Source organism: Prunus mume, linkage group LG1 (assembly GCF_029339155.1).
Source record: "Prunus mume cultivar Tortuosa linkage group LG1, ASM2933915v1, whole genome shotgun sequence".
NCBI lineage: Eukaryota > Viridiplantae > Streptophyta > Magnoliopsida > Rosales > Rosaceae > Prunus > Prunus mume.
Window position 1 is genome coordinate 31,342,594 of NC_142698.1, and position 12,568 is coordinate 31,355,161.

Below are 12,568 nucleotides of genomic sequence, written 5' to 3' on the forward strand. Positions count from 1 at the left end.
AAGTCACAAACTTAATAATAAAATTGTGATTGTCAGTTAGCTTTGTGTATATTTCTTTTTGTTTTTGTTAGTGAGTTTCTATAGCAAAAACACACCAAGCTCGTACTAAACTCCTTAAATTTTATGTGATTAACAAGATAAAATTCCAAAAGAATGTTATGGTAGTTGTTACATACTCATAACTTTAGAATTTAGTAATTTTTGGATTTAGAATTTATAAGGGTTTAAAACTTGTACATTTTAAATTGTAAATTGATCTATTTATATTGAATTAAAAAAAACATATTTATATAAATCAATCGGAGTTAATAAGAGAAAATAAGCCTATATAAAAATTTGATTGATGATTTCCAAATTCGAAAGATTTTAGAGTGTTGCTAAATGAACCTTAAAATTAACTGAGTACATCCTATGATCTAAGTACACCCTAATATTTTAATCAAAATGTAAAATTAACTAAGTACACCCAATTTAACTACCAAAAATATCCCTGGTACACCCTAACACATTTTATCACACAACACCCTAATACCAATCCTAAATCAGTTTCTCTTTTTACATTAATTTGTGCCCTTTTTCAGATTTGGTGATTTGGGTTTGCATCAAAATCTTTAATTTCGTAAGCTATTGTGGAGTAGATTTGCTAACTCCTTCCATTCAAAGCTTGATTCTTGTAAATTCTTGTGATTTTCTTTATTTATTTTTATTTTTGGATTGAAGTTGTTGCCCTACAAATACAAGATGCAAAATGTTAATTAGTTAAAACACGAGCTGAAATTGCCCTCATGAACTCTAATGATGGACAAGAATCTCCTCAAGCTCAAGTTAATCAGCAGATTGAAAGTGAATTCCCAACTTAAATTTCCTGTAGCAACAAAGCAATGTTGGGCTGACCCCATTTGGTTCTTCCTCCAAAATTCCTTACTTCTTTTTTAAAATTAATATTGTTTTGTATTACAGAAAACAAGCACCAAGCAATATAAAAACTTCTCTACATTTGATTAGGGTTGAATATGGTGAGTAGGTACTTATTAAAATATATCCTTTTTTGTCATTTTATATTAAGGTAAATTAGTAATTCAATAAATAGTTTGATAGTAGGGTGTACTCAGTTAATTTTAAGGTTCGTTTTGCAGTACTCAAGATTTTATTTAACTTGGACAAAAGGGGTTTGTGCTAAAATAATCATTTTTACAACTTTTAGGGAAACATTTGGCACGACGGACTGTCATGGACTGGACTAAATCCTAGAACTATCTTGGATGAGCTCGGATTGTTCTAAGTTGGATTAAGTACTGACCTACGTTTGGTGCTGCGTTGGACTAAGAAGCTGGATTTTAAAAATAGTGAAGACCTATGTTTGGTGTTGTGTCGGACTAAAAAATAATTTTTATAATATTAAATTTAATTGGGGGTTTTGACCTAAAAGATAAATAAATGCTACAAAGAAACCCAATTCAAAGATTTATAACAATATCTGGCACCAAAAAAAAAAAGATTTAAAACAATAATAAAAAGAAAACAAATAAAATTTCTGTTTTTTTTTAATGAAGAATAAAATTATGATATATATATATATACAGTCCCCTTCTATTGAGGGATCCCTCAAATAATTTTATTTGAGGGACGCCAATTAGGGTACCCTACAATTTTTTTCCCAATTATCTAAACCATTTATTTTTTAGGTCTTCATTCATAGATCATCCTTATAAAAAATTAGACAAATCGGAAACCGTTTCGACATCCAATTGTGTCTTACAAAATCAATGAACACGGTGCTTTAAGAAAGTACTAAAATTTCAATAACTCAATTGAGTTGTCAAATGATATCAGATTCAAGTGATTTTTTGAAGAGATGATCTTTGAATGATTATTTCCAAAATAGATGGTTTAGATTAGTGAAATACAATCTAGAGTGAGGCCTACTAGGGATGTCCCTCAAATAAGCTTATTTGATGGATCCCTCAATGGAAGCTCTCTGTATACAATATATATATATATGTATAATTTTTGTATATTTGACTTCAAACTGAAAAATATAAGTTGACAAGGTAAAAATTACTTGCAATAAAGAGAGCATCACGTCATGAATTATTAAACTTGTTTCAATATCAAACATTTGTAAATTACTATAAATTATTATTGTAGTTGTAGGGGACTTTTTCTTCCAGCAGCTATAAATGGGTGGGTTCTGTAAATGGCGATTGATGAAATTGTCCTATTTGTGCGAGTTTGAAAATTAAGCTCCAAAAATGCTTCGAAAAGGCAGTAGAGCCTTAAGAAGCATCTTGGATACCTTCACTGACTAAAACAACATTAACTTACAGGTAATTTTTGCATGCTTATAGATAAACTTTTGAGCTTGGCATGAGAGGCATGTGACATTGAAGCAAAATAAACACGAGTTTAGCACTGATGGAAAATTTAGGCTTTCTTAGGAGAAAAAGGGAAATGTTAAGGTGAGAAAGGAGAGATTTGTAGGTGATTTGGCTATGAAGAGAGAAATGAAGAATAATGCTCTTCCGGTAGCTTGACAGATCCTCTGTCTGCCAGAAGAGAAGAATGGAGAAGAGGGTGAATAGTGCACGAGATTGCTGGGTTCTTGCAAGTTAGAGAGAAAGCTTGCTCTCTGAATCTGGGTTGATTTCGTTGGGTAGAAGAGACCCCATTTTATAGCCGCTGGAAACCATCACTTCCCAAGAAATCCTAATGGTTTCTTCCCAACTTGGCCAAGCCTTTCCTTCATTTCTTCTCTCCTCTCTTGACTTTCCTATCTTGGTGAGATCTATTTGCACAAAATTAGGAGTTTTGGGAGCTCAAGGCCCCCTTTCCCACAACTGTTCAGTGGGAAGCTCCATTCTTAGCTACTTTTCTTCTTCTTTCCTTCCTCATTCCCTAGCCAGAGCTAATGAAGGAAAGCAAATGGGTGTGCATGATGGTTTGAAGGGTGCTCCCTCTCCTGGCAGCTTACATGCTAATATCCTTTGGCTCCTTGAATGTTTTGGCTTTGAAACTTGCTCCCCCATTGCTGGCATCTCCCAGTAGTCTTTGTTCAATGAATTTGTTGACTCTCTCTTCGTGGCTTTTATTTTCCTAGCAAGGGGCTGAGGTTTTTGTGGTTTATTGTAGAGTTTTGTATGGGACAAGGTGGTTTCTTAAGTAAGTGGGCTATTTTTATTAAACATTGGGCTTTTTGGTTGAGTCAGTAGTTTATTTTGCTTGGGCTATTGGGCTATTTTTCTCTCTTGTGCTCACCCACATGTTTGGGCCTAAGAAATGGGCTTGAGTCTCGAGACTTTCCATTTCTTGGCCTATCAATGGGCCTCATGTTGATTTATTACCATCCATACCACAACCCACTCAAGCAAGCCTCGGACATTTGAGTGACTTGGGCCCACTTAGGCTTGTAGCATGGTTGGGTGTGAGATAACGATTTTGTGCTTGACATGACATGTCGCTTGACATGTTTTAATTTTATCGTCCTTATGAAGGACTGCGATGTTTAATTTTGGCATGGGCTTGTAGAGCCGGTATATTTTATCTCAACCCCTAGCATGACGAATTTATTTAGCATGACATGTGAACTACAACTCACATGTGGCGGGTTTTCGTGTACTCCGCTTTACGCTTTTTCTTAATGGAGTGTTGTTTTGGGCTGATAATTTATTTGGGCCAAACCATGAATTTTTTGAGCCTCAACATTAGCCCCCTTAAATGTAATTAAGGATTTTTATCTAAAAAAATAAATGCTGCAAAAAAAAAAAAAAAAAAAAAACCCCATTCAAATATCTAAAACAATAATTAAAAGAAAACAAATAAATTTTGATATTTTTTAAAGGGAGGCGTCAGACTCATGTGTTCTATTTAGTAAGCGTGTTATTTAGCGAACCACTTTTCAGAGCTCACTGTATTAGACGAGCGAGTGATGCATTTTTTTCACTATTGGATGCAGTCTCATTTAAGTTAGTCCCGTCTCTTACCAGACAAGGATTTTGAATGCTATTTACCCCAGTCCAATCCAGTGAGGTGTACCAAACATGACCTTATTTTATAGGGAGTTTAACTAAAACACCCAAAATGTGGGTTGAAATTATAAAAAAACTCAAGCACTATTTAAACATATAAACACACCCAAAACCCATCATTACACACACTCAAAACTCATTTATAAACACACCCAAAAAGTTGACTTTGGGGTTGATTTTGGATGTGTTTCTATGGTTAAATAGTGTTTGAATTTTTTTATAAATACATGTCTAGTATTGGGTTTATTTATAAATTTGTATATTTTATAATGGGCCCAGCCTCATACAGTACCTCTTTGTACTCTTTAATGCAAATGGGCCATTTTAGAATAGAAATTGTGAAAATGAGTTATTTTAGCCAATTTCACAAAATAATAATAATAATAATAAAGGACCAAAACATAAAACAAGGTTCAGTTTTCAAGCACCGAGTGCTGAACTGCTGACTGCTCCTACAGTCATTCTTTACTCTCAGACGCAGAGTAAGACTGAAATTATCAGTTTCTCTCCCTCAGAGAAATGGCGGCATCGTTAAGAGAAATGTCCAAAAGCTTTCTGAGGCACACTTCTCATCCCCAGCCCTATATCCCTCCAGCCCACTTTCTCTTCTCCAGGGGATTTTCTTCCAAGCTTTTGGTCAAAGGTACTCTCTCCCTCACTGTTTTGTTTCTGTGATCTTTTCCATTGATATGTTTCTATCATTTCAGACAACTATGTCTAAGGAAGAAAAAGATTTGATTTTTGATTGCCGTATGTGACCTATTTTGCAGCTTAGCTGTTTGTTGAATTGCGTATGTGACCTATTTTGCAGCTTAGCTGTTTGTTGAATTGCCTCTTCGGAGCTCTTTTTGGGTTCAATAAAATGTCTTTGTGTGTGTAACTTCTTTCTTACTGCTATTAGTGTTGTTGAAGAATGCTTGACGAGAATTTATATGGTTGTATTTATTTTGCGGAGTCGAATTTAGGGATTGTAACTCATTCCTTGGAATAAGATTTTAAGAAGCCAATGGATTGGGAATTGCCGTTCGTGTCTGGAAATGCTTGGAATGGAGCTGTTCTTATTTTTATGAAAAATTAATGGAATTTCGCTTTGATGGTGGAAGCATAAATATAAGAGCACGGTTCATTTTGAGTTAGTATAAAAGTTCAAGATTCGAATATGAGAATGCAAAACCTATACAAAACATGAGAATGCATAATTAGGAAATGTTAAACTCATTTTTACCCTCAATTTGAACATGATAATGCAAATCCCTAAATCTGGTAGAATGCATTATTTCTCTTTGGGAATGTTAAACTCATTCTTCAGCCTTAATTTTTCAAAACAAACACAGCATTCAGGAACGGGAGATCCACTTGAGCATCTACGGTGCTATGTGAAGGGTAGGGGTTGGGGTTTATGATCGAAGATTGCTGTTTTGTGCATCTTGCAAGTTACATTGTTTGACACAGCCGAACTTTTGAAAACTCTTGGTGTTCTGTCTCATTAGGTATCTCGTTCACCTCCACAGAAGAGTCATTGACTCAAGCATTTTCACCATTCGGCAAAGTTCTTGATGGTATGCCTTAATCTTGTTGATACAAACTTTAGCATATTTTTCCATGTTAATAAACTGCAAAGTTCAAACATCCAGCTGTCTTTCTTCTTGTTCAGCTAACATAGTGAGAAATAAAGTTACGAACAAGTCAAAAGGTTTTGGATATGTGACCTTTGAGACGGAGGAAGATGCCGAAAACGCTTTGGTGAACATGAATGGGAAGGTAAGAATGCATTAATTCTTCTTTCACTTCATTCTGCGAATGTTTCTTGACACTAGAATCACTTGCAGATGGTGGATCAACGCGTTGTTTTAGTGGACAAAGCATGGCCAGACAACAGGAAGGCCAAAAATGCAGGTTGAGAGAAGCTACATTGTGCCTGTGATAGTTTTAGAACATACTCTCTGAATGAGTTGGAATGGGTGGAAATGTTCTAAGAGACCTTGAGATGCAATTTCTGGTTTAGTTCTCTTGAGATATCACAAACTTATGGCAGTATTTGTACTATTCAGAGACGGAAACCCACTTCAAAACTTCTTTTTTCCCCTTTTGTATTTTTCAAAAGAAAATTCTCTCTTCATAATTTCCACGACCAAATCCTAAAGGGTTTTTTTTTTTTTTTTTTTTTGGGGTCTGAAAATACTTCATTGGAAAGCCCGAAAAGGCAAAGGCAACAACAAACAGAAAACAGGGGAGGTGGCCATCGATACCTCCCAGGAGAATGAAATGGAAATACAAGAAGTAAACTACTTTATAACAGAAAGTTAACTACTAGGGGGGCATGGCAAACCATCCTTAGCCAAAACCAGAACCAATGAGGGAGGAGGCTGTGAGGCCCAACGCATAGATCGCACCCTCATGTTTGACAGAGCTGCTGCAGCATGGGCAGCTTGATTTGCTTGGCGAGAAATCCTTTCCCGCTTAATTGAGATGAACCTCGAAGAAAGCCTTCTGATTTCCAAAATGAGGGGGATAATTCTCCAGTTGCCACGCAGATTTTCGTTTCTCATACAAGAGATAACATCCATTGAATCGCTTTCAAGTATGATCTTCTGACAGTTTTCCTCTTTTGCTAACAGTAACCCCTCCAAAACATCTTCAACTTCCACCTCGATTGCAGAGTTTCCGATACAAGCCTTACTCAAACCTGCCAACAATCTACCCTCAGAATCACGCAGACAGCAACCCACACTGCCCTGCAGAGAGTTCTTGTGCCATGCTCCATCCACGTTTACCTTAACATAAGGTTGAGAAGGAGCCTTCCAGAGAGCATGGGGAGGAGAAGCTGAGGGAGTAGGACACGTAATAGCTTCCAAAGTAGGACAAAGTTCCCCCCATAAGGAAAGAACTCTTCTAATAACAGAATAAGGACGGGGAGCGACCTTCAAAAAGAGCAGAGCACCTCTCTTTCCAGATTTCCCAACAAGTAATACCCACCAAGACAAGAACTTCCTTATTCCTCCCTTCTAAAAGAGCCAAGGAAGCAGTAACTCCCAAGAGCCATCTGTCAAAAGAAGTTACGCTTTGTGCATTCATGCTGTAGTTTAAAGGGATACCAAACCAAACACAAGCAGTCGAAGGACACAGGAGAATAGCATGTTCAGCAGACTTGTCACTTGAGTTACATAAAGAGCAAACTGGATTAGCCCTTATTCTGCGATGAAACAGGTTTTTAAGGGTGGGCAGAGAATTGGTCAGAGCCCTCCAAAAGAAGAGTTTAATCTTTGGAATGACTTTCATGTTCCAGATTGACTCCCATAATTTTTTTTCCACTTGGTGGGAGTGATGTTCCGGCACACTACACACAACCTCCAAATTTTCCATTGCCCAATGCTAACCACTCTGAACAGAAAACAGGCCATCTTTATTCCAAGGCCAAATCAAAGTATCTTCGCGAGTAAGATTACTGAGAGGAATGGCACGAATTAGGTTTGCAACAGCAGGATCAATGACATTTGAAATGCCCGCCAAATTCCATTCTCTCAAATCACGATCAATAAGATCATTAACCAATGTTGGCATAGGACCGGAAACAATGATGGTTGGCTTGGGACGCAGGATGGATTTGTGATGCAGCCAGTTGTCGCTCCAGATCTTCACTTTCAAACCATTGCCAATTTGCCAAATGGCACCATCAGACATAATCTTTCGACCTTCCAGAAGGCTAGCCCATGCCCAAGAAGGACAAGGCCCCCTTCTAGCTTTAAGGAAATCACCATCGGGGAAATACTTGGCTTTCAGGACATGCACCTAAAAAGCATCAGGATTATTCCATGTACACCAACACTATTTTGCCAGGAGGGACAAATTGAAATTCTCCAGTTCTCTGAAACCCAAGCCACCCTCAGCCTTTGAAAGGCATAAAACCTCCCACCTCTTCCAGTGACTGTGAGCATTGGAATCACCATTACTCCACCAAAACTTACTGAGAACACCATTGATTTGTTTGCAAGTGGACATCGGGTACGTTGGCAAAGCCAAGGCCACTGCCTTAATCAAAACCTCCTTTCCAGCAAGATTTAAGAATTTTGACTTCCATCCTTGGACTTTTTCTAGATACGATCAACAATGTAGTTCAGAGCTGCAGTTTTGGATCTCCCCCATATAGATGGCAGACCCAGATATGTGCCAGGATCAAGTGTCGGAGATATTCTGAGCGTAATACTGATTTCCCTAGCAAGCGTATCGGAGACATTTGGGCTTAAAAAGAAGGATGATTTATCCACATTGAGCATTTCGCCTGATGCCAAACAATAGTCATCGACAATCTTTTTCAAGACACTGCAGTTCTGAGTTGTAGCACTAGCATGGATGAAAAATAGTGAATCATCAGCAAATAAAAGGTGGGATATTGTTAAAAAGTTAAAGCATACCTGGAAAAGACAATTGCATATTGTTAAAAAGTTAAGAAACATGAACGGGATTGATAAAGAAAGGTTTGTAACAGGTTCGTTTTATTTTTTGCAATAGGTCCTAAAAATAACTTATTAAAGCCATAATTTGGATTTTTTTCCCTTTGGTCTCCCTAAAAAATAATTAAGGAAAATACTTCCCTCCTTACCAGGTAAGTAGGAGCTCTTACATTCTTGCTAATAGCAATGTGACAGGTGTGCAGAAGTTTTTCTTTAAAATTCACATGTTCTAAAACGTTACAATATTCTAGTAAATTAAATCCCTTTTAGGATTTAGGATTAAAGTTAAAATCCAAAATGATAAATCCTTAAAACCTAATAAACCCATAATAATAATAAAAAATAGTAGCAAACCCTAAACTAGGTCTTGAATAAGGACAATCAATTGTTTTCAAGTTCAACATTAAGGTTAAAACTTAACATTATATTAAAAGTATAACATAAATGCATTTTCAACTAAATTGACTCATTGTCAAACAAAAACCTTATTTATATGACTTATTTATTATGGGTTTTTGACCAAACTTGTCCATGAACAGTTACATTTTGGTCCTCTAACTAAATTATTCGCTCAAATGGTACTCAAACTCTCTATGTTGGGGCAAAGGAGTCCCACTATAAAATTCTATCAATTTTGTCGTCAATGTCAAAGCTAAAATCGTCAATTTGGACTAAAATATTAATAAACTATGATTTTTGATAAAAATATTCCTTGAATTTATGCCCGAGTTCCATTTTGGTCCTCCAACTACGGCGCTCAAATCTAGCATCTAGGGATGGTAATTTTTCCCGCATGTTAGGGTCTTCGCTAGGATTCGACACTAATAGATCTGGTATGAAGGATAAAAATTGGGTATGGGATGGATTTGAGGAAATTTTAGAGTATGGTGTTCGGGTAGAGATGGGGATGGTATTTCAATCCCCTCCTCGTTTAGAATATATAGTATAATTTATGAGAATGTTTTACCATCCCCATCTCTAAATTATATTTCAACGAGGAGGGGATTGAATGTAGTATTTCAATCCCCTCCTCGTTCAATCCCCTCCTCGTTTTGAACGAGATGGGGATATAACAAAATTTTATATTTCAAATATTATAGTACTACTAGCCTCTTCGCACGCGCTTCACGCATGCGAGAGAGTTGTTTTTTTTTTAATTATAAAATTTATAAAATTTAAATTTATTTTAGAATTAAAAAAAATAATGGATAGTTGTGTTCCATAAAAATATAATCCATTATCTGAATTGTCTTTTAATTTTATCTTTTTTAATATGAAAAAGTGTGAATTTATCATATTATCCTCATTTAATTAATAATTTCAATTCTTAATGTTTGCATTAATCAATGACATTTTCTGGTATTTTGAATGTTTTACCATTATTTGCCTTTTGCTTTATATATACTAGCCCCTTGGCGCATGCTCACATGCGCCAATTAGTTTTCTTTTTTTATTTTTAAAATTAAGAAAAGATAACATGGGTAGTTATGTTCTATAAAAATAGGACTTATTATCTGATTTTGTTTTTATTTTTATTTTTTAAAATATGAAAAAGTGTGAATTTACCATATTATCTTCATTTAATTAATAATTTCAATTCTTAATGTTTGTATTAACCAATGACATTTTCTGGTATTTTGAATGTTTTACCATTATCTGCCTTTTGCTTTATTTATATATATATATATATATAGATATAGGCCCAACTATATATGTAATTAAAAATTAGAGGAATTTCTTTAGCCTTACTACATATTTGGTTTAAAAAGTAAATATGTTTTGTTCACAGTATTTCTTTCTCATTAAAAAAGTATTTTATTTTTGTAATGGGATAGGCCTGTGAAACCTTTCCCCAATGAAGGCGAGAATAGGAAATTCCCGAATTGAATATTATGAGTATGAAGACGAGAATAGGGAAAAATGCTTAACGAGAATGGGGATGGGAATGACATATTCACCACCAATTCGCCCCATTACCATTCTTATCCCTCTCCGAACATAGACCAAAGGATTACACCTCCTGACCCTTTTCCTTTTGTTTCTCTTGCTTTCTTTCTTTGATTTTCTCGGGAAAGTTTAAAGTGGCACTACGAGGTGCTTGGACAGTTGGGCTCAGAGGGTTAAAAATAGAAAATAAGAAAAGTTGATGTCTGATAAATTTTGTTTATTTTTTCCAAAAACTCAAATATGTAAATAGTAAGCATTGGCGGAACTCCGTCATGGGCTACAGTGGGTTGTAGCCCAGTAAGGTTTTTTATTATAATTGAAAAATTTATACATGGGGCCCTCAGTTTGGTCCATTTTTACATGTTTCTTGTGGATACGGTCCATCCCATCAACACGCCACTTTTGCTTTCTTTTTATTTTATTTTATTTTGTTCCAATGTCTCGTGCAGTCCAGTTTCCTATTTATTTTGTTTCAATGTCTTGTGCTGTTTCTTTTAGTCATAGCGTTTCATGACCCGAAAAAAACAAAGCCATTAACAAGGCTTCACCATCAACTGAGCCACTTCATCACAGATCTCCATTAGTTGAACTCAATGAGTTTGATGTTGCTTCTTTGGAACGAGACCTTGGGAAACGTATTCAAATATATGAATACCCTATTAATCAATGTGATGAGGTTCAACATGCTTATATCAAAGTTGGACCTTACCAACCAAAACTTTTAGAATATCCGAGGTCTCGGTTTAGATCGCAATATCGTCGATTTCAATATTCTTGGTTCTCCTAATTTCCATGGTTAGACTATTCCCCTTCAGAAGATAAGTCTATTGTTTTCTATGCTTTATTTTTGGTAACGGTCATCTTGCACTAACTACTGAGGAGTTCAACAATTGGAAAAGAGTTAATGATGGAAAGAATTGTATATTTTTTACTCACGTCGGCGATCCATCTTCATCGCATAATACTTGTGAAAGATTTATAGAGAATTTGATGAACTCATCTCAACATGTCGACAAAGTTATTAATAGACAATCAAAGGAAGAGATTTTGAAGAATCGGTTACAACTCAAGAGACAACGATAGAGTGTGTTCGTTGGCTTACATATCAGGCATGTGCTTTTAGGGGTCATGATCAATCTTTGGATTCTAAAAATCGTGGAAATTTTATTGAAATAATAAAGCATACAACAAGTTTAATGATGAGGTGGCTGGGAGCTACTCGGTTGGGTTCTCATTATGATTTCGTTTGTGATTTGATAGATATGTATGGTGCAGTTTGTTCGGTTCATGAGAATATAAAGAAAGGATCCACAATATCCTTACGTGGGGAGGCTATTGGTGCATAGAATGTGATTACGCAATTCGAATTTGTATTCATCTTGCATCTATTGCAAGAAATTATGGGACTCACATGTATCCTTTGTTGAGAATTACAACATAAGTCTCAAGACATCGTGAATGTTGTGAACCTAGTTGGTACAACAAAAGGTATCCTTCAAAATTTAAGATTAACTGGTTGGGAAACTTTTATTAAGAAAGTAAATTTATTTTGCAAGAAACATAACATTGATATGCCTGATATGAATGCTCAATATAAAGTGGGAACTGGTCGTTCTTGTCAGCAAAAGGACAATATTACAGTTGAGAATCATTACCGCGTTAACATATTCAATGATGCAATAGATTTTCAACTAGGAGAGTTGAACAGTAGGTTTACTGAAGGGTGAATGGAACTTCTTATTCTTAGTCCAGCTTTGGACCCTAGTGATTCTTTTAAATAATTCAACATTGACAAAATGTGCAACCTTGTTGAGAGATTTTATCCTAAAGATTTCACTCCAAAAGAGTTACATATTTTCATATGCAAGCTGAAAGTTTACGAGGAAGATGTACCTCATCATTCTGTACTTCCAAAAGTGTCTACTATCTCTGAATTATGCCGAGAATTAGTTGAAATGAAAAGGTCACAAAGATATCATTTGATTGATAGGTTGATCCGTCTTGTGCTAACTCTCCCTGTTTCCACGAAAACTACTAAACAAGCTTTTTCAACTATGAAACTTGTTAAAACAGCTCTTCACAACAAGATGAAGAATGAGTTTTTGGCATATTCTATGATTGTCTACATTGAAAAAGAACTTGCTT

At 35.6% G+C, this 12,568-nt stretch overlaps 1 protein-coding gene across 1 annotated transcript; it reads left to right on the plus strand.

Annotated features, from left to right (window-relative positions):
- The first annotated feature begins 4,428 nt into the window (after positions 1-4,428).
- On the plus strand, positions 4,429-6,147 carry LOC103328406 (RNA-binding (RRM/RBD/RNP motifs) family protein). The gene is made up of 4 exons (XM_008230801.2): positions 4,429-4,668; positions 5,516-5,584; positions 5,680-5,786; positions 5,855-6,147. Exons 1-4 carry the CDS (start codon positions 4,545-4,547, stop codon positions 5,924-5,926), a joined length of 372 nt encoding a protein of 123 aa, XP_008229023.1. The 5' UTR covers positions 4,429-4,544; the 3' UTR covers positions 5,927-6,147.
- The last annotated feature ends 6,421 nt before the right edge of the window (positions 6,148-12,568 follow it).

Excerpts from the sequence above, each read along its gene's own strand:
- LOC103328406 (XM_008230801.2), top strand. The coding sequence starts at position 4,545 with ATGGCGGCATCGTTAAGAGAAATGTCCAAAAGCTTTCTGAGGCACACT. Across the intron at positions 5,585-5,679 it reads ATTCGGCAAAGTTCTTGATG|CTAACATAGTGAGAAATAAA; the intron begins GTATGCCTTAAT and ends CTTCTTGTTCAG. Across the intron at positions 5,787-5,854 it reads TGGTGAACATGAATGGGAAG|ATGGTGGATCAACGCGTTGT; the intron begins GTAAGAATGCAT and ends AATCACTTGCAG.